The sequence below is a fragment of the Chiroxiphia lanceolata genome, chromosome 19 (assembly GCF_009829145.1).
Source record: "Chiroxiphia lanceolata isolate bChiLan1 chromosome 19, bChiLan1.pri, whole genome shotgun sequence".
Lineage (NCBI taxonomy): Eukaryota > Metazoa > Chordata > Aves > Passeriformes > Pipridae > Chiroxiphia > Chiroxiphia lanceolata.
Window position 1 is genome coordinate 2940087 of NC_045655.1, and position 27359 is coordinate 2967445.

Sequence of the window (27359 nt, forward strand, 5' to 3'; positions counted from 1 at the left end):
CCAGGTTGATGTACTGGCAGTTGCTGTGGTGGCTGTGGGACTGGAGGTAGCGCTGCCTGTGCTGTGTCCTGGGCTGTGTTCCATGCTGGGCATGGTGTCATGCAGAGACCTGGGGTTTTTCCATGGCTCTGCCAGCTTCTCTGGTGGGTGGAGGCTGCTCCACGTGCTGCAGGTGCAGCCATGTCCCAGCAGTGCCCGGAGCACGTGGGCATCCCCGGAGCGACGCTTCCCGCACATCACTGCGACCAGCACCGTGTGTGACACACACAGACACAGGTACTTTGCATTTGTCCTGCAGTGAAGATTTTAAATGCATAGAGGGATCGTGGGAAACAGCCTCCTGGGCAAAAGGCAAGAGGGAAAAGCGGACTGAGGAGAGAGCTCTGCCCATGCAACAGGCTCTGCGGCTTCTCCGCTGGGAAAAGAGCCCTGGGTGTGAGCAGGAGCTCCATGGCTTGGGGTTCCCCAGGCTTGCAGTCACTGGGAGCACATGCTGCTGCTCAGCAGAGCTACGTGGGGTGAAAGAATTCCCACCCACCCCAGTGAAACCCCCCTGGGGCCGTGGGACTACCTGGAAAACTGTGGGATGAGGGAGCACAACACCAGAGCAGAGACTGGGACACCGGAGTAGGGAAAGCAAGTGTTTTATAAAGGCCAGATACCCGTAACAAAAATAAACCTGTGCTTTCCCTCCCTCCCCTCCCTTTTTTTTGATTTTTTTTTTCTTTTTTTAAATACAAATTTTGTTTAGGAAAAGTGGAAGCACTGTCTGTTACAAACCAAACCAAAAAGAGGAGAAAACAGAAGAGGGGAGAAAAAAAAAAAAAAAAAAACCAAAAAAAAAAAAAGGAAAATATAGAAAGATTAGAATTAAACACCGTGGAATGTTAAACAGGTTACGGGCTACCGTTCTAGCCAGTGCGGTTAGGCAGCTTAGTGAATTAATTGCTTAGGAATTAAAAATAAATTATTATAAAATAGATTTCTGTACATTTTACATACATATATATCTCTTTATATAAGCAAACCGTGCCGGGCAAGGAATTACAAGGGGGTCTTTCCCACGCCAGGCTCAGTCCCAGCCAAAGTCCTGCCCCGTCATCTGGTAGAACTTCATGTTGAAGGGCCGGTAGAAGTCCCGCAGCCTCTGCACCACCTCCTGGTCGATGTCGGGGTGGGTCCTGCCTTTGGTCTTCCCCAGGCAGTGGGGTTTGCTGCTGCCTTCCGCCTTCTTCAGGCACGGGAACCCCTTGGTTTTGTTGAAGTAGAAGTGTTTGTCGGTGATGATCCTCTTGAGGCCCAGAAAGTCCTGGACCCTGCCCAGCTCCCCCGCGGGGTCGCTGATCAGCCTCTCCCCGCTGACGAAGAGGATCTGCCCGATGGGGAAGTAGAGGAGCCAGTTCTCCAGGTGCTTGGCGTAGATGCCAATCTGGATGGCGCTCCACGAGGTGTCGATCAGGCCCGTAGTCCTGTTTTTGAAGGTCAGGCTCTCAAAGGTGGGGATGTCGGGCTTCTTGGAGAGCGTCTGGGTGTAGTCCGAGATGGCTCTGGTCACGGGGTCCCGCACCACCACGATGAGCTTCGTGCCCTTGGACATGGAGGAGATGCGGGCTGGGGCCTCCTTGGTGACGAAGTAGCTGGGGGTCTTCTCCATGGTGATCTGCCCCTCCAGCGTCCTGGGCATCAGGTCCCTGCCAGCAAAACACGAGGACGTGGGTCAGAAGGGCAGGGAACAGGGAAAAAACCTCCATAGGCATTTCTAGGTATGTTCACACATAGGTACACACGAGAATGCTTCTGCAAAACATGCCTTCACAGGCCATTTGGTTTGTACAGACAAATCCATTTTCCATTGATTTAGGGACTAGGGGGGGATTATTATTAAAGGCCACTGTATTAGAAATCCAGCTGAGTAATCTCCCAGTTATCCATGAGTGGATTAGCTGGGCTACACTGCACCTGGAGTGTGGCTACACGTACCACACCAGCTCCAGAGCGGTCAGGATGAGTCCTGAGCTGCACCAGGTGGCTTTTCTGGCTCATGGCAGAACCACAGAGCCCTCAAGCCCCAACCCAGAGCTCATTTCCCCGTAGGAACGAGAGGATGGTTTAGCGGAAAAGCAGGAGCTCATCGGAGCTCGTCCACCTCACTTTCCCTCAGCATCCCAAATGCAAAACTTTTCCAAATTCAGGCAAGAGGGAGCAATTTGTCCCAGGCTTATCAACAGCAGGACCTCACCAACCACAGGGGTCCTCTTGCACCCAGCTTTACCCACTGCTTTACTATTCCCTATTGATGCACAGATTTGTTCCCTCACATGAAGTAAAAGGAGAATCAGGAGCTGCTGGTGGTGGCATCTTTAGCACATCCCAGTCAAGCACCCAACAAGGACAATCCCTCCCCAGCACTGCCCCACAGGCTACAGCAGGTCAGGATACAGGATACAACCATGGAGAACACAACCTCAGCTCATGGGCAGGACGTACCCTCACAAAGTACCTGTCATACCTGAAGCTTCCAGCAATTCCACCTTCTTCCCTGGTTATTTCTAATTAACCATGTGGGGAAGCACTGGAGAGCTTGCAGAATTGATGGAAGTGGCACAAAGCAGGGAGAGTCATTTTTTCCTATCCTTCACTAGGCAAGCTGAAATATTTCACACCGTTTGCCAATTCATTCCTTTTATAACCCAACGGGACTCATTTGCTCTGGGTTGCAAGACAGTTGAAAAGAAAAGGCAAGAGGGGAGTCAGGCACGAAATTAAAGCTATAAAACTTGATTAAGTTTTCAAAGCATCCACCCAGCACAGAGAAATAACCAGCCAGCGTGTGATCTGCAAGTCCCAAGCTGAGCTTCCCTCAGCTTTACAACACCTTACAGAGGCTGTTCCCCCACAGCCACCTCCTCCCTCACTGCTTTTATGCTTCCACAGCAAAGATCACCAGGGTTCCTGCAATTAAAAAAGCCACTGATAATTTGTGCTAAAGCCAATGGTTGCCCTGATTAAGAGCTCAAGGGAAAAAAGCCTGACCAATCTGTTCTGAGGCCAAAACACAGGGAAACCAGGAATGAGAGGTCTGATTGCATCAAAAAATCATCTCATGCCCACGAAAGCTGGTCAGTAGCTGTTTATGCAACTCCTGGTGAGCTCACAACTGTACCTGGTGTTTTGCCTCATCAGCTTCTGGCATCACCTTTGGGCAGTGTGTTTACTGGCAAGGGGCACCCACTGGCTGCACCCTCACCCCGCAGGTGAGCTGTGCCTCGGGGATGCCCAAAAAACCCCTTCTCCAAGTGGTGGGAGATGGTCCCTGTGCCAGGTCTGCACAGGACGTTGGGAGAAGCGGTGATGGACAAGGTGGCCTGTGGAGGAAGAGGATGCCAGCTCGTGCAAACCTCCAGCCATGCCCAGGGGTTGTGGCAACCCCGAGGGCCGGGATTTCAAGTCCGCGCAAGCGGAGTTTCACATGCAGATAAAAATCACGCTGGTCTACCAGACACCTGGGACGTGACAGCTTCTGGAAGTCAGGAGCCAGCATGTGCCAAAAAAACAGTAACCAAAATAAAACTCTGACTAATCCTTTGCCTTTCTGGCCAACTCTGCAACCCCGCGATGCCGTCACAGAGCTGGGCCAGTCAATAACGCTCAGGGCAACTCCTAAAGCTGCCGTGGGTTGATGTGGATTTCAACATTTGCTCATTAAGTGGTGTCTCCTTTTATGGCCACATTAAACCCGAGTTCTACATCCTGCACTGGCCACCAACTGCTTTCCAGCTTGATTTAAGAGGTTGGTTTCAACCCATGAAGTCCTTAATGGTCTGGGACCTGCCTGGAGCGGAGAACGGTTCCCCAGACATCCTCAGGATGGCTGTGTTGCACTGGAGCCCTTTGGCTTCAGGTCAGGTCCATCAGATTGCTGGTTGTATGGGGTCCTGCACCTTGGCACTGACTTCTCCTCCAGGGTTACTACAGTCAGTATATATCCACGTACTGGGAATGATGCAAGGCTTGTTTTCCCTTCCTTACACAAGAAAGGCACGGGGTAGGGCTGGGCCGTGAAACGGGAGGAAATTGCTGGGAATGCAGTGCCAAGTCAGTTGATCCAGTTGGGAAACACAGGTTCCTAATTAGCATTTCAACAAACACAGAGGAGAGCACTGTGTAAGTGGGAAAAAGCAGGGAGAAACTCTTTACTTAACAGGCATCCACTGGCCTGGTGTCAGTCCCTTTGCAGAGCTGTCATCTCCTGAAACCACACCTCAACTGTGACTGAAAGCACTCAGCTCTGTGCAGGTCTAGACCCACCAGATTGTTATCTTGGGAGAGGATCTGAATCCTTGGTGTCTGCAGAACATCTTGCTGGTGACCCATTGCAGCAGGAGAAGCAGGACAAAGCACATTGATGCTGCTGCTGCCCTCAGGTTGGCCAGCACAGGTTGAGATGAGCAGAGGTAGGAATGGAGCTTTCAACCCAAGAAGAAGACCTGGAACCACCAAACCCAGCCCTCAGGCCCTTGTTCCTGCCCTCCCTTCATTGTACCCACACAGGTGGCAGGCATAGCCCAAAACCAAGATCCTCAAGATCGTCTCAGACGCTGCCTTATTTGAAAAGTGGCTCCCTGAAAGCGAGACAGCTGCAAGTGAAGCCAAAAATTGTGGCCCACGGATGTGGTTTGAACCTCTGACAGCATCACATCCAGGAAAGCAAAGTTTTATTGCATGGGCATGTCAGCTGTGAGGAGCTTTCCCATGGTTTCCATAAGCTCCCGCGGAGGCTCCATCCGTCACGCTGGCAGCCAGAGACAACAGAGCCTCGGGGACAGGAGGAACTGGTACTTTGGCTGCTCTGAACTCACAGTGGTGGAAAAGTCACCAAGAAGTGCTTGTTCCCATTCAAACCACAACTGGAGAACAGCAGCTTGGCCCAGCATAGCTCCAACATGCTGGACATACGTGTTGGCGGAAGGAGGATGAGCTCCCTGCTCCTGGGGCTCCACGGCAGCAAGGGCCACACTAAACCACAGCTGCTGCAAAGGGAGGGGAAAGAGGAGCTGTAATGGTCAGAAGCCACAATGTCCTGGCAGGATGCAGCTCCTTGGGCAAAGGGAGTGGGGTTCAGCACAAACCCACGTTCAGCTCAGCGGTGTGTGCACAGCTCAGCCCCGGGGCAGCTCGTGACAGATGGGGAGCCTTTCATTCCTATGGAGGCTTCAATTCCCATGGAGCCTTCCACTCCCATGGAGGCTTCACAGGCACAGTGGAGACCTGGGCAGCTCCTGCCAGCACTCTTTGGTGCGAGGAAAGAATGGCAGAGGTGCAGCCACCACTGCTGCCCTTATGGGAGAGCAAAGGGACAGGAGAAGGGGAGTCAGGCTGTGGGAAACAGGGAGCTCAGCTGAGCCCCAGTCAGGACAGGGCTGGATGAAGACATTGTAGAGGAAACTCGTAGTGGAAAATAAAGATGGCATGAAAAGCTTGGCAAGCAATCCCTCCTGCCTTGTTATCCTCCTGCCTTCTGGCAACCTGCAGTTCAAAGACCTCTGGAGCCAGCATCTGCATCCAAATCATCTCATTTCATAGTGACTATGAACTGTCTAATCCTTTCAAACCCATGAATACTCCTGGCCTTGAGAACATCCCACAGCAGAGAGTCCCAGCACTGAAGCATTGCCTCTACCCATCATCTCAACCCTCACCTTCCTTCCCTTCCTGGGAAGGGATGAGGCATCTGCTGCTGAGCATGGAAGGGGGAAGTGAGGATGAGGAACAAGCTTCCAGCATCTTTTATTCCTCACCCAGCCCAGCCAGCAAAGCACTGGTGGGGCTCAGTGCTGCTGACTCGGGCAGAGCTGCCGGGGGTCCCAGCGAGGGGAGGGAGTTGCTGTGTGAGCACAGCCAGGAATTTTGCACAGCTATGAATTCTGCACAGGCAGAGAGCAGAGCCCCTAACCCTGAGCTATTAACATGTCAAGAGGGACAGAGGAAAAGCTTTTCCTTTAATGAATATCTCCTCCGCGGAGCCTGCACCCTCCGTAGGCGAAGTGATAGGCTTAGTCTAAAGATGGATTGGCCTACTTTACCTATTAACCACTTAGACTAATGTAATAAAGGCTCTCTTCATTCAAACAGCCCTAATCCCCAGCCCCACACAGCTCTGAAGCCTGGAATAAGAAGGGATGCTCAGACAAACACAGCCAGGCTGCTGCTTGGACAGGCACCGGGCGGGGGATTTTATGGGACAGGTTTTTAAAGTGCAAACTTCTCCAGTGTGAAAACCGGGCATGGAGCGAGATAAATTTACAAAGTGGGGATGACAGGTGGCCCCACAGTAATCCAATCCTGAAGCCTAATGCCCTTTGTGGCAGCTTTTGTCTGTGCAGAGGGGCTCGGGGCTAATCTGCTGCCACGTCTCAGGGAGGGGCAGGGGGGGCCAGGGGACCCCCACAACCTGTTGCTGGTTATTTGCCACAGGTAGGACAGACCAGAGCGCAGGGCAGGGCACAGCAGTGGTGGATTTATCCCTGGGGATGTCTGTTGGTCCCCCCACGCACCTCCTGCCATGGCAAACACCTGCTGGGATAAACCCCTCCGGGGTCTGCTGGAGCCCTGGGGGGCTGCAGAGACTCCCACCCCCGTCCATCTGCCCACACAGGGGTCAGCATCAGGCTGCCCAGCCCAGACACAGCTCACTCAGATGAGTTTGCCTTCCTGGGGAGGGCTTCATGCTGGATATAATCCTACCCAGCACCTGGAGCCACCCAGCATCACTTTTGGGGCTGTTCCTCAGGCTCCAGCACGTTCAAGAGTTGAGTCCCACTGTGCTGAAATCAGGGCGCCCTGTGCTGCAGCAGTGGCACCCTCCAGCCTCAAACCCCTCCACCCCACGTGCTCAACCCCTCAGTTTCCCTCTGCAAGGGTGACAAAACTCTCCTGGAGGAGTGTACAGGGTATTGTAAAAGCAAGGGGGATAAAATGCCACAGCACCTGGATGCAGCTACAAGGTGCAGACTGGGGAGTGCTCACAGCAGTCCCTGCAGCAGCTCTGCCACCAGATACAGCAAGAACTGCCTTTGGTGCAGAATTCCTAGACTTTCCCCCCATAGCTGTTCCCTAGAAGCAATAAAAATAGGGGAAATGGGAGAAATATGAAGTCAAACTGTTTTGGACATCAAACAAGTTCAGGTCTGCAATCCAGAACCATCTGCTTTGCAGCCCAGCACTGCACACACAGAGCACCCAACCTATTTCTGGCCAGTTTCTGCCCAAATTCCTGATTGGTGTCTCAAAAAGTGATTTCTTCCCAGAAAAGTGAGTTTTGGCAACCTGACTGTTTCTCACCCCAAATCCTCCCAAAGGGCTGTCCTAGAAACCACATAAATTAGGTTGAAAGGTTGTGGTGAGAAGGTGAATAGAAATACAAAAGATAAATATAAAAGTTCTTCTTTCCTGGGGGGAAACAGATTTTTAGCCTCCAGAATCCTGTCAGAGGGTTTGAAAGGTGACACCAAGCTCAGGTAGAGCCAGAACCAGAACAATCCCAAAAGTGGTACAATTTGGTGCATGTGATAAATGTAAGATTTTTGCTGCATTTTTAATTTGCAGGCTAGAAAGCAAACAAGCCCACGGATACCAGCTTGGAACAGCTCTAGAGGGACTAACTGCAGAAGATGAAGCAGGTTAAAGCTTCATCCCCTCCCACATTACTGCCCTATTCCTGGGGACAGTTTGGTTCCCTGCTCCATCCCAGCATGGTCCTGCTCAGCTTTGCTCCACTCAGGATCCCACCAAAGCCAAAGGGCTCATTTCAAACCACAGTCCACCTGCTGCCTTAAGTCAAACTCACTTCTGAGGAGGGTTTGACTGCCACTCCCACCCTGCACAGCCAGTACTCACTCTAATTCCCACTGCTTCTCTGCCTCTTCCTCTCCTCCCCCATCCCAATAAATAAATTTAGGTCAAGTGAGCTGACTCCAGCACCTTGAAAAAGAGCTGTAGACACCCAGGGGTGTCTCCATGGGAGTGGCACTTCTGGCAGCTTTGCCTCCCAGCCCACTCACTCTGCCCAGGCAATACCCAGTCGGTCCCAGTTTCTGAGGCAGAGTTTTGCTGTCAGAAAGCAGGAAAAATGGACAGTGGTGAAAAGAGCAGCCAAGGGCTGGATTAAAACCACACACTTGTAGCCCTGTAGGGGCACCTGGCAGCAAGCAGGAGCTCTGCAATGTTCTGGGAAGTAAAAACTCAGAGCATCACCAGCTCAGCCCTGAGGCCACCACATTAGTTCCATCCCAACCCCTCATCATGGCAAGGCTGATCACAAAATCATCAAATCCCAGCAATATTCCTTAAAAGCAGGCATCTGACAAGCCCGGGGAAAGACTGTTAAAGTAATAAAGCATTTTAATTGCATCACAGAACCTGCCACCTGCATCAAGGTCAACTGGCTTCAAAATTACCCTCTTGGCTTTGATTCCGCTTTCTCGTGGCAGAAAGGGGATGGGAGAATGAAGGAGGTGGAGGAAGAGGAAGAAACAGGGGGAAGAGGCAACAGCAAATTCCTCTTTGGCGTGGGAGTGCTTGCTGGTTTGTTATTTGCTACATCACATTTTTCTTACCAAAATCCTCCCTGGCTTGGGCTGTTGTTGCACCACAGACCTGTACAGTAGCAGGCAGCCTCTCCTCTTTTTTATGGCCAGTGGTAAGAGCAACATGTGTGCCTTTGTCTCGAGCAGGAGCCTGTTGTTTGGGTTGGCAAATTATACAACAATAAAAGGGAACGGCTGGGAACCGGGCTCGGCCTTTTTGAAATGGGTGTAACCCAATCCAGCTCCGTGGAACCCTCGCCACGACGCTTACACAAACCAGATGATGGGAATTAATGAACTTTGGGGGTGAGGAAGGGGTGGGTGAAGGAGGAGGGAAAGGAGAAAAAAAAAAATATGTGGGCCTGAAATGAATGTTCTTCTCCCGCTCCTTGCCCCCTACCCCCGGAGCTGCCAGGTGCCCTTCACCTGTTCAGGGGATTAAAGGAGGGAGAGGAGGGTGATGGGGTGTGAAGGCACCAAAGAGCTGGTGGCCACGGGTGGCATCACCACACAGGCCACAGGAACAGGCTCTGGCCGGGCTGTGGAGGCTGATCCGAGTTCCTTTGATGCGGATAAAAAGCCCCATCAAAGGCAGGGGGAGCAGGGAGAGGCAGGACACCGGCAGATGGCCCTTTGGGCCCCACCCCGGCGGCAGAGCCGGCACTAAACAGCCCCAGCAAATCAAAGCCGGCAGAGCCTCGAGGAGGGGGCAACACACTGCTCCAATCACCAGGGGGCGGGGGCTTTTTTGGGTTCATTTTTTTTTAATAGAAGGATTTCTCCAGCTCCCCAAAAGTCTCTGCGTTCAAATCAGACCTCGGAGCCACCACAGAGGTTTGACCCTCTCCAGGCTGCAGCAGAGCTGGTCCAGCCAGAGCTGAGCAGAGGGTTTGCAGCAGCATCTGAGCACCCACCTGGACAAAGCAGGGCCTGATCCATGCACAAAACCTGGAGGGTTTGTGCCTGTGGGAACAGCAGTGGGTGTGATGAGCTGAACCAGCCTCTGCTGCCAAGGCTGCCTCCCACCCTGTGCCAGCCCAAACCCATCTTTCACCCAAATGCCTCCCCCAGCTGATGGGACTAAGTGGGTTAATTAGAAGCACAGACTCATAACCAAGATAATGACATGTTATCCCTTGCAGGGCTGCTGCCTTCTGCATCCAAATGCCATATACGGTGCATCATATAGTGCAGCCCATAGGGCAGGAACAACTTAGATCAGCAGAAATAGCTGATGGGAGTCTTGTCTGCACAGGACAGGGCTTGTGCATTCAACAGTGAGCAAAATAAAGAGGCCCAAGAGGCACAAAGACTCCATGGAGGCTGCTGGGTGGTGTGGCCATCATTCCTGGGACATACCTGTCCCTTGGCAAAGGATACAAAAGCATGAAGGTGGCCTTGGAGGTGGCTGATTGGAGCAACCTCCCTTCCCACCCTAGAGCTGATGCTCCATGTGGGGCAGCCTCTGGGGGGAAAGGCTCAAGGGGCTGGGACCAACCTGAAACCCTGGGAGGATGCAGACCCCTCCTCCAGTGGCCTGGGGGTCTCCAGCCCTGGCCATAGGAGGTCAAGGGCAGAGTAAGAACAAGGACACACCCCATCCCCTACTGTTCTCCCAGCCTCCATCCAAAATCAGCTCAGGGGCTTTCCTGTGCCTGATGCACTTTGCCCACCCAATAATCTTCAGTCAGTCACTCTTCCAACCCCTTGTCCAGGTGGACGTGCTGTGTCTCGATAAGGCCAGGTTGGATGGGGCCCTGAGCAACCTGATCTAGTGGGTGGCATCCCTGCTCATGGCAGGGGGTTGGAACTGGATGGTCTTTGATGTCCCTTCCAACCCAAACCATCCTGTGACTCCCCCTGACCCCACGCGGACCCTCCACGTGCACAGCCCACCCCAGCCCCTGCCCTTAAACTATGCAAAGATCTTGCACCATCACACCAGTCCACCCCCACCTTCATCTCCAGCCTAGCTCTGAGTCTGTAGAGTATCACAGCTTCACCCTGGACTTCTCTTTGCCAGGCTGAGGACTCCCAGGCTATTTTGGTCATTCCTCAAACAGGAATTCCTCCAGCCCTGAAGAACAAACCCAAAATGCTGCCACTGTCACCTGGTGGACTCGTGCACCGACTGAGCATGGACTGCAGAGATGTGGGGCTTTCTATGGGCTAGGATGGGCCATATTTCCAATTACTTTGTCCCCTCTTCCCCCAACATCAGCCCAAGATGTTACAAGTGCTAAGCAAGAACTTTCCCTCCTCCTTTGCAGGAGCCAGGCACGATATTCATCAACTTCAGCAGTTCATTACACAGGCCCTCCTCTTCTCTTTATGTAAACACCGAAGCCTCTTTCTGCTCCCCATCGTACTTAAAAGCTCTGAACTTCCACTAAATAATTATCTTCACTGGGGGGGAAGAGGGGCAGCACTTTACATATCAAAGGGCTGCTTTGGAGGGATTTACAATAATTTAAGATGAAGTGGTAAATATTCTATTCACTCCAGTTCATCTCCAGTAATAATTATAATCCTATTAGCAAGGTCCCGAGAAAGTGATTGCATTATCATCTAGCGAGCATCTATGTGGATTTCTTGGAGGGGTGGGATGGGGGAGGCCGTAGGCAGGGAAAGAAGGAAAAGCAACAAAAGATGCAATTGCCAGCACCTCCCTTCCCCCCGCAGGATTTGGGCTCCATTGTCCCGACGCTTCAATAGTGCTTTGCTCTGAAAATCAGAGCTTTTGAGCGCACCAAGGGGGTGGGGCTGAAATGAGCATCTTATTCCTGCCGGTCACCCCCGGTCCCCTTTCATGGCCGTGGGTCCCCCCCGGTGCTGCTCCGGCCCACAAAGAGCGGCCGGTGCTGCTCCCGCGGGCGCGGGGCCGGCAGCCGAGCCGCAATTAAAAGCTAATTGCCGTTTCGGGGTGAGTTCTTTAGAATATCGCCCAGCGGCCCCGGGCTGCGCTGCCCATCGCTCCAGTCATGTGAGATTACTCTAATCTGTCTCCATTTCCCCCCCAAAAAGGAACAAAAAGACTGGTTTTGTTTAAAAGCAGAACGGGGCGGGGGGGGGGGCAGTTCTGTGGAACTCATGATTTAAGCGGAGGGGGAGAACCCCTAAACTCAGCAGGAAACATGACTGAGCTAACTGGTAAACTGGGACTAAAGACCCTTTCTCAGCAGATCGCAGCGCCAGCTGTCTGCCCCAAGCTGTGTGTTTGATTCCTGTTCCATGTCACCTCTCCCTACACCCCGCCGGAGTGTTTAACTGGAATTTATCCCTGCAGGAGAGCCCCAGTTGCACCAGTGTAATCCTCTTCCCTCTCTTCTGGCACCTGGAGGCCACCAGTGTGAGTCCCCACCACCTCCAGCAGGAGCAGGAGCTCGGCTCTGCTTGCCCTGGTAGCTCAGCAGCCACTCCAGAGTCGTGCCCACGCAGGACTGGAAGAAGCCAGGATTACTGTCACGGTGTCCAAGAGCTTATTGCAAAGCAGTAGAAACATTTTTCCTAATAAATTAAACAGACAACAGCCTGAAAGGGAGGAAAGAGGAAGAATTTTAGGCATCTGCAGAGATTTCAGTGCTCACAACTCACTCCTGGGGAAAAAATAAATTCTCTGGACTGCCTCTGCCTCTTACTCTATCAGGACCAGAAAGACCAGCAACTTCTCCTCCCTCCAAAATTTATAGCCTACAGTTAAAATTACATGTAGTACACTCCTACCTACAGTTAAAATTACATGTACTAAACTCCTACTACACAAAGGTTTGATAGATCCACTTACGGATTCATTGCAAGACAAAGCTCTGCTCTCAAAGCCTCTTGGACAGCACTGGTTTAACACATCCTTGCACCAGAAGTGTGAATTCCTGAACTCAGCTTTACTTGGGTAGCACCAACCCTGCCCTCCTGGGAAGCTGGAACCAGTATTTGCTGAGCTTGGACTGGCTTAGCAGGCACAGAATGTCCCTGCCCAGAAAAAAACTCAGCAAAGCAAAGAGTCGAGGTCTGGAATTATTGGCTTAACTGTGGAAATAAATAAAAAGGGTAAACCCCAAAATGCAGCCCTTGCAAGGCTTTTGCTATCTCAGAGTAGGCCTGAGCCTTGGCCTGGCTTGGAAGAGGCTTAAAAGCAGATAAAGAAACCATAGCTGGTGGGACACCCAAAACACATCCATGCTACCCAGGTGAACGGACTGTGGAATGTGGGACTAATACCCTGATCTCAGGGGTTTGGCTTCAACTCCATCAGGAGAACAACTGGGCTCTTCCCACAGCTCCTCACCAAAGCCCAGCACTTGCTGTCAGCTCTCCTGCCACGCAGTAACTGCTCAGCCATGTCCAAGTGGCACCAGTGCCCACTGCAGCCTCTTCCCTCTGGCCCCTGCCCTGCCACCAAGGCTCAGGCACAACCATCTGGTAGCAGCAGCAGCACCAGCCAGTGCTGGCAGCGTGTTCAGCCATCCCAGCACTGAGGCTGTAGCCCCAAACGCCTCCCACACCCACCAATTTGCTCTCTTAATTGCAGCAAGGGCACTAATCCTCTCAAAGATGTTAAGCCCCCCAGGCACTGCTCCTCTCTGGTCTTTAAGACACCTCTCCTGCTCGTAGGTCTTGGGAAAATGTTTCCTTGCAGCAAAGGGAGCCATCTCTGTCAGGTTAAACCCCAGGAATGTGGGGATCTGGGATCTGGGCAGGCAGAAGCTGGGGTGCACAGAGCTGGCACTGCAGCCAGGGTACAGCCTGTTGGCTTCCTTCTCTTGTCCCAGAAGAACCAGGTGTTTCAAGAATTAGATGCCCAAACCAAGAGCCAAAGAGCCAAATCACCCATCCCTGCACATGGAGCAAAGCATCCTCCTGGCTCATGGCCTGTCACACTGGGGCTCCCGGGGCTCCTGCCCCTGGCTGGGACACCAGGAGTTGTTCCTGACCCGGGTGGCCCATGGGATGCTATCCCACCTGCCTCATCCCTGCAGTACCTGCTCTTCAAGACCCTTCTCCAGCAACTCCTTATGCCTGTGCTGGTGCTGGGGAGCCCAGTGAGTAGAACACACCTCAGTTTGGACCCAAAGGGCACATCTGGTGTAGCCAATGCAGGGGAGATGGTCCCTTCATGCACCCCAAGTTGTCTGCAAGGCAGCTGTGCACCCTCCCAGTGTTTCTGTAGCCATAAGGAAGCTGCAATAAGGAAGCTTCCCAGTTTCAACTGGGATTTTTACAGAGGTCAACCCCTAGCTGGAGCCATCCTGGGGTGGGGGTCCATATATGCATATAGATTTTTATGGCATATACTTACAAATTAACTTGCTGGTGAGGTTTCATGCAGTGACCATGGTAGCAGCCTCTCTCCAGCCACCAAGAGCAGCTGGATGTTGGAGGCCAACCCTGGTCCACCACAGCTGAACACTCAGGACCTCCTAACAAATTTCCACCCAGGACAGCACTACAAGGAGATGAACTTCAGTGTCCCTTCCCAGGCTCTCCCTCTTCCCTGGGGCACTGCCAAGCCACCACATTTCACCTGCTCCAATTCTGCTGGGGGGAAAATAAAACCCAACCCAGAAAGCAAAGAGCCAACCCCCCAGAAATGCTGCACAAGTCAACAGGCACCAAACAAAACCGACCCAGCGAGACACGGGCAGGCCCACGTTCCCCTAATGCCACATCCATAAATCACAGCCCTGCTGAGAGGTCTTTTGTGTTTTTCCCACACCAAACAAATGCCCTAATCCTGTGCCTGCACGGGCAGGTAACGAGTCACGCTGATAATGCCTCCCTTTGTTAAACACCCGCACGAGTGGCCCAGCCTTTGCACAGGGAGGACTTTGTTTGCCACCTTGACACACATTTCTGCTAATCAAGCCCAGCCTTCCTGCTCTGCAAAAGCCTCCTGATAAGCCCCAGAGCCTCTTTCTGCTCTGAGTGACACCCCAGCTTGCACCCCTTGGATCATAATCAATGCAGGGGGAGCATTCCCAGTGATTCACCTGCCCTTGGGGTAAGACATGACAAAGGAGGGCTTAAACTACTGTCTAGACCCCCAAAAGGGACTGGTGACAGCTGTGCTTCTGCTCCTCTTCCTCACCATGGGCATAACAATGCAGGGAGGGGAGCAGGGACTTTATTGACCCAGCAGCACTTTCCTCTGGGCACTGAGAACCCCTCGAGCATCTTCCATGTGAAGTCTGAACCAGAGCCCACCAGCTCCTCCACAGCATATGGAAAGGCAGCTCACAGGGTGGCAGGGCCAGGGCAGGCTTGACACAAACCTTGAGACATATTTACATCTACAGGTCCTCAAGAAAAGCTGTGTAGGATCTCCAGGAATCCACCTTCTACACCTAAAGGGATCCTCTGGGCATCCAGCACCGCCTGAACAGCAGAGACCTTTGAGACATCAGCTCAGAAAGTCTCCAGCTTTCCATTTGCACCATGGAAAAAGAAAGTTATAATTTTTTCTGCCCTTTCTGGTCCTGAATCCGTGTTCCTAAGACAGGCCAAGCGCTGCCAAACCTCAGCTGCACGACTCCACCTGCCTCTTCAGCAACACCCGAACCAGCCACGAGACCACACAGCACTGAGGCTCCTCCTCAGCTGCTGTAAAGGGAAGGGGATGTCCCCTCTCACTGTCAGAGGATGGGTCACCTTCCCAGTGACCAGTGAAGAACAAACCCAGGACCAGCTGCACAGGATGGTGCCCAAGGAACCAAGCATGTCCTGTACTCACCAGCTGCTCATCACCCCCAGCATCCCATCAAGTGGGTCAAGACTTTAAAATTGGTTTAGGATTTTATTCCCAGCTGAGCCACCCATTTAACTCCTTAAAATCTCCCACTTCCTTCCCAGAAGGGAGGGGTGGCACCAACCCCATCCCAAACCATCAGTAATCTGGACACTGTCCCAGTCAGTGTGACCCCCCTTGGGATGAGCTATATTTGCCACCCCCTGGAACAAAAGGCCTGGCAAATTAATACACCGGTGATCCTCTCAGTGCTGATCCCTAAATGCATTTGAACACAAATGGGATTGTCACCTCAACTCATTTGTTAATGGATTTGTGATTTGCACTCATGAAGGAGTGGCACTGGAAATTAAGATCTCTCCATGGTAAACAGAGCAGTAACATATTTGTCCAGGATAGGATTTTTAACTCAACATCTCCAGTCAGGCCAGGATGAACATCCTGATTCTCTCCTCTCCTTTTTACACCTCACACTGGACATCGAAGACACAAAATTAAGTTCCAGGATTAAAAAAACATCGTGCCCATTGAGGCAATCAAGCTGCAGGTTTGTGGTGCCACCACACCTCAAGATGGGTCCCCAGTGACGCTGCAGGACTCAGGGTAGAGCAGAAGGAACCCAACCAGGCTTGGGAAGGAGAGAAATTCCCAGCAAGAGAGGGAGACAGGCACCAATTAGGGAAACAAGAAGGAGCAGGTCTGTCTGCAGACTCCCTTCCTGCCCCAGTCATTACGTGGGATCATGACGTGGTCACAAACAGTCCACGAAACACAGTCAGGAGCTCTTTAAAGAGCAGGCTCAGCTGGTGGAGATGCTCTGCTGCAAGTACAACAGATGCAAAGCACTGCTGCTCATTAAAAAGGTATTCACATAATTAGAGACTTCACTTGGCCATACCAATGATTTGATCTAGTCCAGAGCACTCAGCCAGTATCTGACAGCTCTCCGTGCCTGCTTCCCACTCCTGACTGCTTGGCTTGTCTCTGTGTGTAACCCTGCCCACCTCCTCACACCCCATACACTGCAGGTCCACTGGTGACAACCAGGAAGCACCTTATGGAGCAAAGCTACACATGTCAAAACCCATCACCAACCTTCAGCATCCCACCCTGCTTCCACCAAGAGCTGATTTCCTTCCAGAGCCTGCGATGGGGCTGAATTATCCCCAAGTCCTTCAAGCCCTTCTACGTAAAGAGCACAGTGGGCCGGGCTGCCAAGGCCTTGGAGCACAACCCAAGTGAAATGACTTTTCCCTGAACACTGAGGGCTCTGAATGACAGCTATTGTTATTCAGATGAAACCAAGTGTCAGATTAACAAATCAATGGGCATAAGAGATATAAAATGGGTGACCATAGAAGCCTTTCAAATACCCAAACATATGGATGAACCAAACGTGGATTGTAATTGACTCACCCCCACCTTTGATCTCTGCACCCTTGGGTTCCCAAAGGGACAGCCCAGCCCCCTCCGACCCGGGCTGAACCCACTGGGGGCCCCATTGTGAGCCCTCACAAAGTCTTTTCTCTCTGCCTCCATCCCCTGGACGTAGATCCAGCCTGAGGTTTGGAGAGTGAGACCAGCCAGCTCTGCCTTGGAGAGGTAGGGATGCTGGAGATGGACAACCTGCATTACCTCCCCCGGAGCCTGTCACCCTGGGCACCGTCTCCACCAGTCCCCATCCCCAGTGGTGGCCCTCAGTCAACTGGATGTGCACGAGAAGAAGGTCTGGGAAGCAGCAGGAGTGGCCCCAGAGCAAGTGTGGGCAGTACTGATGCTCACTCCCCCACAGCTCCCGGAGACGGATGTGGGATCTGCTCTGTTTTCCAAGGATTTTCCCTGTGCAAAGCCAAGGGTCAGACTTTGCTGATGGGTTCATGGCATGCATGTGCCCCTACTACAAAACTTGGGCCGATCTGGAAGTGCTGGAAGCTGCTCTGCTCTTCTCCAACAGCCTCAACAGCACATTATCACCTATGCTTGATTAAGAAATGTGATTTTTAACTTTCCCCAAGCTGTTTCTCCAGCTACATTGAAATTAACCCAGTTTTTAAATAAATATTATGCCTAAATGTTTACTTATGGGGTTTGGAGCGAGTTTTGACCAGTTTCAGATGGATGCAAGAGACAATTAAAAAAAAAAGGCATAATTTTTGATCCTGTACAAATCTCAACTCCCCAGGAGTCGCAAGGTTGGTTTGGCTTTAGTTTCAAGCCTCATTACAAACTTTCAGTTGCTGTAGCTCTTCCAGGAAACCCAGCCCAGCTTATTCTTCCACCTCCATGCTGCAAACCCCCCACAAATGTGCTTTTGGGGAGGTTCTGAACCCCTCACTGAAGTTTCCCCATCACAGTGGTGGGGAACAAACCGGGCAGCTCAGCTCTTGCTGTACCGAGTCTGAAAGCAACAGGAGCTTTGGAACGCCTGTTGCTGAAGGCAAATCCCAGCAGCTATTCCCAGCGTTGGATTATTCCCAGCACTGGATTATTCCCAGCATTGGATTATTCCCAGCATCAGGCACCACGGCAGAGAGAAATGACGGAGCGATCCGGGCTGGGAGGGCAGAGGCTTCGCACGTGTCCTGCCCTCCCCCACCAGCGAGAGGAGGGGGTTTGACGGGCGAACCGGGCGAGGGGAATCCATCGAGCAGCCACTGCTCTGCCCCCATCATTTCTGGGCTCAGCCCCGGCTGTGCAGCTGCTTATCCCAACTGGTGAGCCCTGCTGGGACAGCCAAGCCCGCGACAACTGCGGGGCTCCCCCGCGGAGGAGCCCGGCAAGAGGAAGACTCGCGGGGAGGAAGGCGCAGAAGAGGAAACTCCGGCGCTCCTAATCTGCTTTTAGGACCACGTGAGCCTTGTGTTTATACATAGCTTAATTAATTATTACACTGCATTTAGCAGGGCGACCTTGGGAGCATCTCTGGGGGCGCAGCGGTGGCGGTGCCGGCGGGGCAGGCGGCCAAGGCGCCGGTGTGTGCCCAGACACCCGCGGCTCCTCCCGCTCGTCCGGCTGTCCGGGCAGCGCCAGCCTGTAATTACCAGCCCTCGGAGCAGACAGCAGCTCCCGGCCCCTCTCGGCTTGCAGCAAACCCACGTTGAAACCCTAACCGGCTATTCCACTTCTGCTCTGGCAAGGCTGATATCTTCCTTCCCTGCACAACATCCCCCCTATTAGTTATTCCCCTCTGCTTTCTTGCAAATGCCATGCAGACAGCCCAAGGCTCATCAGCTACCAGGGCAGCTCAAGAGGGAAATTAAAAAGAAAAAAAAAAAAAGAAAAAGAAAGAAGTTCCAAGCTTTGTGTTAAGTTGCAGCAAGTTCAGTGCACTGCGCTGGGGAAAAGGAAGGGGATGGGCTTTGCTGAGCGTGTCCTGGAGAAGGGACAGTGCTCGGGCTGCCCTTTGCTGCTCCCTTGGGTCGGTCCAGCCATGGAGAAGCCGGGGCAGGTGCCCGGGGGTGATCACAGACACCCACCACTGCCGCGCTGGTCCCAGGTGAGACCTCGGTGAGCTTCCCCCGTCCCAATCCTCTTGCAGAAGCCCCGGCACTGGGGGACCAGCTCTGACCCGGCACAATTCACTGACCGTGGCACCAGAGGTGCGCGCAGGGGGTCAGAGCAGAGGCTCAGCACCTCTGTGAGAGGCATCACGTTCTCTCCAACATGCGGAGAGACGGGGCAGAGCAGAGTCACGGGGTCCCGCTGCAATTCAGGTTCAGTAACAGCATTCCCAGCCCCGCGTCCAACCCATGTGCAGCCACTCCGGGATCGAGGGCTGGGACACACCTCCTGTTTACTCCAACACCTCCTGCCTTCTCTCCGAGCCTGATGCACCTTTAGAAAAACAAACCGAAGGCATGCCAAAGCTGCAGGCCTTGCCAGTTTTTAAACAAATATTTAATAGCTCAGTGAAGCAGCAAAACGCTCTGTGAGTAAAACGCCGGGGTTTCGTCCTCCCCCTAGTGACGAGAGGATCTCCGAGCCCCACCGAGCCCAGCCAGCGCTGCAGCCCCCGGACCCTGCTCCGAATCAAAAATATAAACGCAATTTAACCCCAGAGCAAAGCTTTTCTCGCGTTTAATTTTTCTATTACCGGATCAACAAATTTCTAAAGATTTTCTTCGCTCGCCTGCACTTCAGAGACTTTCACATTTTAAGGCAAGTTTGTGTTCCATGCTCAGAGACACTGTGAGCTCAAGGCTTTAATATAAAGCTTGTCAAGCTGCTTTATTGACGTTAATCATTGTAATGGATTTTGGCTTCTGTGGGGACACTTTCTGCACTCACAGTCACATGGATACACACCGAGGGCCTGATCCTGAAGCCTTTCCCCTGGCAGAGTTTTGAACTGCATTAAACACGGCTACTTTTGGGGACCTGGTTCTCTCTCTGCCACTGCACACTGCTGAGGACTCATCTTTTCATCACAGAAAAGTTTCTGTGTGAAAAGTGTGTCTTTTAAAGGGAGTTGGTGTTTTTACTGCAGCCATATTCAGTACTCTCACACCATGCTTGTGGCAGTGCAGGATTTGGCCTTGAGTTCACCTTCAGGAAGGATCTATAAAATACATACATCCACCTATAATGTTATACATCAGCATATAAAATGAAAGGCCTTGCACAATTCCCACTCTGTTCTGGAAGAGCTGCCTGCTGCTCTGCCAGGAACACACACCGGAGGGGAAAGGCTGTGCCAGCTCCAGGGAGAGGTTACAACTGCTCACTTTTATTACAAACCAGCCACTTTGATGGATTCACAGAAATCCCCAGCAGCACCAGCAGAGAGGACTGGCCAGACAACAGCTCTGGCTTAAGGAATTTTAGCAGCACAAGACTCACAAGAAGGCCAGGATGAGGGGAGGGCCACCCCCCTGCCCCCAGCACAGTTTAGCAAAGCCAGGCTCTGTGGGTGACTCTGTACAAGCCACATCGAGGGCAGGATGAGCCACACGTGGCCCTGCACCCCAGACTGGCTGCAAATTAAATTCTGGGTCAGACCTGCTGCCAAATCGAGCCACAAGTCCCTTGATGCCAGTGCTAAGTCACAGCATCCCTCTGCAGAGATGTCCTTCCTCCCTCCCTTTTCTGTAGGGAGTGGAGAAAACTGCAGTGCTGTTGAAGCAGGGTAGTTCCAGGGCGTTCCCGAGGAGGTTAACACAGATGTAAAGCATTTAGCAGAACCTGGCATTATTTTTCTCTAAATAAAGTTCTCCCAGCCACCACGTGGCAGGGCACTGCCATGCTCACATATTTTGACAGAAAAAAAAAATTAAAAAATGGAATTATTCATTTACTGGAAATCAGTGTGAGGTCTTCTGCCAGCAGCACTTGTACACCTATTTTCCTCTAACATTCTCACCAACATCATCTAAAGCCCCAAACTCCCAAGTTTCTAATCCTCTCTGAGCGACTCCTGTGGCCACAGAGCCAGGAGGAAAGGTTGGGCAGCCAAGCAAGGTGGGTCACAGCTCCTACAAGCCCCTCCTCACCTCCCAGTACGAGAGCTCCACGTGTTAAATCATCACCGAGTCCATTTTCCTCCTCAGTCCTCAGAGCGTGGCACCGGGGGGGGGGGTTGTCTCCTTCCTACCACTTTTATGAATGAACTAAGGTCCACTGCACATCACAGCTGAGGAGCCTTCACCATCCCCAGGTGGAGAGATGCTCAAGACAGAGAGAATTCCACTTCTGCCTCTTGTCTGACCCCCATCATGATGTGATGCGCTTCCTGACTTGTCTCTGGGCACCTTGCAGCCACCTCCAGACTGGGAGCAACTTCCTGATGGCAAAGTTATACCACCCTGTCCCAAATTACCCACCCCCTTCCCTCTGAGCCTGCTGATAATCAATATGTTTCATCACAAGACTCCTTGTTTCCATTAAGAAACCTGGGATAAGGTCCACTTACTCTCTTGCCCTCTGGCTGCCGCTGGGCCGAGCGCCTTTAAAAAGCACACGGTGCTTCTCTGAGCTAATTAAACACACAGGGAGCTGCTGAAAGCCCTGGAATTGCCATGGCGTGGGCAAGCCCCAGTACAGTCATCAGCAGCAAGTCAGGACCCAGCACAGCTCTTAGTCATCTCACACAAACCAAGGGAGAAGCCTCTGCTCCAGCCCCTCCTCACACACCGCATGGTGACAACAGGTAGCAGCCGATAGCCCCTGACCCCCTAATTACAGCACTGAAACAATGTGCCCTGCTATTTGTTGTTCTTTGAGCACATATGTTACCCATCCCACACAGCCCTGGCCCATTCATTATCCCCTGAACCCATTGGTCACCCATGGTCACACCACCGGGAGACACGAATCTCACGCTGAACGATCACTAAATTAGACTTCTTCTACTTAGGATGGATTAATAGCCCCAAACCCAGGCTCAAGTGAACAGAGTAGCTCAGCGAGAGAGGCCTGAAGGTAGGACAATCCCATCATCAGGCAGCTTGGAAATACAGCTCCAAAGAATGGTGCTTTGGGTAGGGTTTTTATAGCCACCACACCCGGGGCTTGCTGGATGCTTTTGAAAACAAAGCCTTGACTAGAAGTGCCTTGAGATATCCATAGCTTGGTGTGTGTTACAGACATCTGCCATGGCCCACTTGAAAAAAAAAAAAAAAAAATCATAAATCCCAAACCCAGAGCTGAGCCCGTGGGTTTTCATTCCCATGGTTTTCATGCCAAGGAGCACAGGGCTAACACGATTAGCCAGGCAGATCCACCACCCGCATCCGTCACCCCCAACGCTTGGGCAACTTTTGAAAAGTTCAGCAGCTCGACAGGTGAGGCCATGAAACCCGAGCAGGGCAGACAATGTCGTCCCCCCCCCCCAGCGTCGTGCTGGGAAGAACTTGTCACGTGCGTCATATCGGGCAACATGCTTGAAACAGAGCAGTGCACTGAAACCCCAGCAACACGAATAATCTTTGCCATCTGTTTGAACAGCTCAACCCTCCTCAGATCTGAAGGAATGATCCCATGCAAACACAAGGGCCTTGCTGACTGATTTCAGCAGCCCAGCCCTTCTTTTTTGGGGCCATTTTCTTCCCAGCGTCGCCCAGCGGTTGAGACACATCGTGGGGAGCCGCTGCAATGGCCAAGGGGGCACTGAGCCCTGTGTAGGTTTGGAGGGGACCACTAAAAGTCCCCACTCGCTTAAGCACAACACAGTGCAAGGCCAGTAGTTGATTTTTTTTTTTTTTTTTTTTTTTTTTTACGTCAAGAAAACAAAAATCTCAAAGGCAAAGTTATTCAGCAAAACCATCCCAGAGAACGCAACTGTCCTTTAGGACACGCTCGTTCCAGCCCAGCGCAGCTCATGGGAATGCACTGAAGGAACTGGTCTTTGCTCAGATGCTGTCATTTGCACCCAAAGTCCAGTTGGGAGAAACAGGGCTGTTCCCAAACTTCCTGGGGCCAGCTAAGCTTGTGACACTCAGCGGAAACCAACACGTTGAGTTTTGTAAGCACCCGGCTGTGCCCACGCTCCGGGTCCGTGTCCCACCGGGAAGCGAAGTGACAGTGGCAATTAAACAGCAGGGATTAAACCCTCCCCAAAGTTGAGATTATAGAGAATGACCAAACACAAGGGCCAAACCCTGCTTTGCTCAAGATTTAGCACAGCAAGGCTTTCACCCTCAACTTTAACCATCATTTCCTGACTCTTCCCTTGCTCACGGCCTGGCCCGTTGCAAGCAGGAGCTCGCACCCCTAAACTCTCCTTAGGGAAAAAAGGGAGGCTCCCAGGGAAAAATAAAAAATAAAAAAATGAGGAAGTTTCTGCTGATTCAGGAGATGCTGTGAAGCAGCTCTTTGCACATTAAGGTCCCCAGTGTCATTTAGGTGATTTGGAAGTCTGAGAAAGGCACGTTTGAAGCAGTTTGTCGCACACCACCAGACCTCGGGGCCTGATCCTGCTGACCCAAACCACCCAGTCTCACTAAGGAAAATGAACTAAGGCAACTTAGCAAGAGCGGGAAGACAAAGCACCAGCACTTTAAGAATTTTCCACGGAAAAAAAAAAAAAGAAGGAAAAAGGAAAAGAGGTCTCCTTGCTGCACTGCTAGTGGCAGAGGAGCTCGGTCTAGCCGTGGTGTCGTGGTTACAGCCGGCACAGCCACGGCTCAGGGGTTCCAGCAGAGAGCTACAGACTCAAAATATAAATCAGTGATGGTGAGTAGGGCTGGGAACGCCCAGCCCAAGGCAGGAGAGACTGGGTATTACAGCCCACTGGGCTGAAAATAATAATAAAAAAAGGAAAAACCCCAAACGTGTAACACTAGTGACACGATCTCTTTTTCTTACGTTAGTTACAGGACAACAGGCTTTCAAGTCCCAAGGACGTTTCAAAATGCATCACTGTTGAATCAATTAAAGAAAACAATAAAAGAAATTCAACAATTGATTTTCTAGGCTTGCAAGAAGTATTTTTTCTCCCCCACCAAGCCCTACGGTAAACCCAAAAGAGAACAACGACATCCCCACAGGCTGCTCGGCCGGGCAGTCAGACACACAGCTCAGAATTCCTTACTGCTCCAAAGAGGGAACTTCTCTACTATCCAAAAATTCCAGGCGCTGCTTAAAATTTATTTGCAATAGTAGCTGGATCCCGTTTCTCCTCTGTCATGGTGCATATTTTCACTTGAGGCAGTTAAAACATTACTGGGTGCAAACCCCGCAACGTGCGGACAGAAGTTATTTTCACTAAATTTTAGTTGTCTCACTATTGAAAAAAACAATGTAATTTTTCCCCTCTTTTCCCTCTGCTTTTCAGGAATGGTGGTCAGCACCACTTGATGCTGTTTTGCCTTCCACACAAAGGAAACAAACCAACAGATTTCATTTCACTTGACAGAAAATGGAGCAAGGCAAAACTTTGCGTTCCCGCCTTCAGAAGTTATTTTCTATAGATGAAAACTTGAGACAGAGATCAGTGGTTAACACAAACATGATTAATTGCAAATATTCCCAAAAATAAGCTAAACAAGCAAATTTGTGATGCCTTATGCATCTTGGGAATCTGAAAAAGCAGATTTTGGATGGCAGGAACAACTTAAATAAGCAAACAAAATCTCCTAATGGATATGATCAAATTTAGCCAGTTGACTAAAATACACTTTTAATGAGATGGGGGTCAAAAATTGGTCAAAAATCTTTATAATTTCAAAGGCAGGCAATTGGATTTACACTGAACACACAGGGTGCTGAGGACACAGTAACTCCCCCAGTTCCAAAGTTCAGTTGATTTGTGCAAAAGTATCTGAAAAACAGAGGCGAGGCTTGCCCAGCTCACTGTGTGACACTGGCACCACTGAACTTCTATGGCACCTTTAATATGATTTTATTGGGCCATCAACAAGAAAATACAAACACATCCCCTTATTGGCATTAAGATAATAAATAAAAGCCTTCTTAGGGCTGGGGAGAAATAAGCGTGCTCTTGAGGAGGGCTGAGAAGCCAAGATTTGCTGAAGTCAGTGGGAGTTTGGAGTTACTACTAGACAGGAACGGATTTTTAAATGCCAAAATTTATAGGAACAAACTTCTGCATCTAATTCTAATTGAGTTAGAAATAATGCAGAATATGTAACAACTTGTCTGTTGTTTTCATCCTCCTCCATGTATTTTGCATTGTTTAGTCCCCCCTAATCGACCCTGGTCCCTGTCCCACAGACAGCCAGACACGCTCCCATCCTCGGGGTGAATCACACTCCAGTGATTTCAAGACTTTCAGCATCACTTGCACTGGCTGCTTGGGAATATCATCATTTAGATCCCAAGATTTGCTGTATTTCAGCTAAACCAGCAAAAATACTATCGAGAAACCACAATGTGTTTGCAGGGATAGGGCCCACTCTGCTTAAAATTCAGCAGCTGAGAGGAGGAAACGTAAAGAAGTTAAACACAACTTTGATACCTGTTGTCCAAATTTAAAAATAATGTGTATCCTTTAAATATTGACTTTTGCCCACTGCCTCTGGGATAACAGATGAACGTGATCATAAGCATTATTCTCTCCTTCTCCCCTTCCACCTCTTACTTGTAAAAGATTAATCAACCATTTTATGGTCTAATTTAGGTGCCTAATTAAAAACAGAGTTCAACACGTACAACACTATTTTGCTAATAAATCCTGACAGGTCTTCTGGTCTGTTATATGCAAGTTCTCCTTCAAAACGCGAGATTATTACTTTTTAAAACCCAACTGGATTTATAAAGGTTTCATCTGAGTCGCTGTGGGACGACACGCTGCATCCTCCACCAAACTGACAGAATTTCCTAAAACGAAAACAGCTTTCAAAAATGACTTCCTCCTCGCCAGATCTTATCCTGCACTCATTTCACTAACTGCTGAGGGATGGCAACATTGAAAAAAGAGACATAAAGCTAATCGGACTTGCCGGGTGGGAGTTTCAAGACTACAAAGAGGTTACACTTCGCAACTTCACAGCTCTCATCTGGCTTCAAAGTTTCCATCTCTGCTCCTTTAGCATTCCTGTAAACACTCAGTAGAAAGACATATTCAAAATATTCCTGATAAAGGAACTTCAATCGGAAAGGGGATGAAAAGGCACCGAGACGCGGCTCGCCCCGCGCTCGGTGTCCGACAGCGCTTCTGCTCCGCACCCAGCGCCTCCCGCTCCGCCGAGCCCACCGGCACACGGACACCCCGCACGGGGCTGCTCCTCGCGAAACCGCTTGGAATGGCATCCATCCTTGCAGGATGCGAGCCAGGAATTTATAATTTTCTCCCAGTCCAAAGGGTTCAGCCCGTCCCCGACGCGCCCGTTCCCCCCCGCAGCCGCAGCTCCCCGCGCCGGGCGGGCGATCGCGACCCCGGGCGATCGATCCAGAGATGATTGCGGGGTAGGAGAAAGTTAACGGGGATGGAGAGCGGGGAGGGAGCGAGGAAGTTTTATCTGGAACGCGGAGCTGCCGCCTGCCAGTCCCGGCTGCGGCTGCGCTCCTGGGACGGGTCAAAAACCCTTACAAAAATCCCCAAGCGTGTCAATGCCCTCCAAACCGGTTAAAAAAACCAAACAACCGAAACAACAAAAACCAAAAAAAACCCAAATAGGTCAACCTCCACCCCAACGGATAAAAAAAAAAAAAAAACACACAAACGGGTCAACGCTCCCCAAATCTGCGGTCGCCCTCCGGCCCGTGCCGGCGCGGGGGACACACCACTCATCCCTCAGCAACACCACGAGCTGGAGGAAAAAGAACGGCTCCAGCAAAGCCCTGGAAGCACGGCGGAATAAGAGCGTTTAAGAATATTAAATTGATATTTAACCTTCATATGAGAATCAAACACGGTTTGGCTCGCTTCAAGCCCGCCGCCGCCTGGGCTAACGGGGAGCGCAAGCTGCGCGCTGGGTTGATTATATTTTTGAGGGGTTGTTATTTTCGGGGGGGTGGACATTGAGAGGACTCGGCCCCGGGCGCTCCCCGAGCTGCTCCGGAGCCCGCACTCCCGCACCGGGGCGGCCGGGGAGGGACAAGGGGACCCCCCGCACCCCCGTCCCGTACCTGTACCAGGCGAGTCCCCGCTCGTAGTTGCGGTCGAAGAAGTGGGGCTCTGCGCCCACGGCGCGCACGTCGGGGTGCACCCGCAGGAACTCCAGCAGCGCCCGCGTCCCCCCTTTCTTGACGCCGATGATGATGGCCTGCGGCAGCCGCTTGGTGCCGGAGCCGTTGAAGAAGCTGGAGATGGGGCTGGCGGCGTCGGGCGCTACCCGCTGCTCCTCCAGGCTGCTCTCCTCGCCCGGCTCCCCCGGCGGGGCGGCGCGGGGCGGCGCGGGAGAGCCGCGGGCAACCAGCCCGGCGCAGGAGCCGGCGCACGAGTAGAACATGTAGAGCCAGAGGAAGAGCATGATGAAGAGCAGCAGCAGCCTCCGCCTCAGCGGCGGCAGCGCGACGGGGACATCGAGGCAGCGGTTCAGGCGCTGCCCCATGTGCCCGCGGGCGCGCCGGGATGCATGGCTGGAGCCCGGCCGGCTCGGCTCGGCTCTGCCCGGCGCCTCATGGGCACCCGC

General features: G+C 51.8%; 1 protein-coding gene across 1 annotated transcript; it reads right to left on the reverse strand.

The window, feature by feature from the left end:
- Positions 1–628: 628 nt before the first annotated feature.
- On the reverse strand, positions 629–27359 carry LOC116796324 (heparan sulfate glucosamine 3-O-sulfotransferase 3B1-like). The gene is made up of 2 exons (XM_032706852.1): positions 26854–27359; positions 629–1691 (listed from the first exon to the last, which is right to left on the reverse strand). Exons 1-2 carry the CDS (start codon positions 27276–27278, stop codon positions 1073–1075), a joined length of 1044 nt encoding a protein of 347 aa, XP_032562743.1. The 5' UTR covers positions 27279–27359; the 3' UTR covers positions 629–1072.

Bases quoted from the DNA above. Each gene is read 5' to 3' on its own strand.
- LOC116796324 (XM_032706852.1), bottom strand. From the start codon at position 27,278: ATGGGGCAGCGCCTGAACCGCTGCCTCGATGTCCCCGTCGCGCTGCCG. The intron at 1,692-26,853 runs GTACGGGACGGG...TTTTGCTGGCAG, and splicing joins CGGGGACTCGCCTGGTACAG to GGACCTGATGCCCAGGACGC.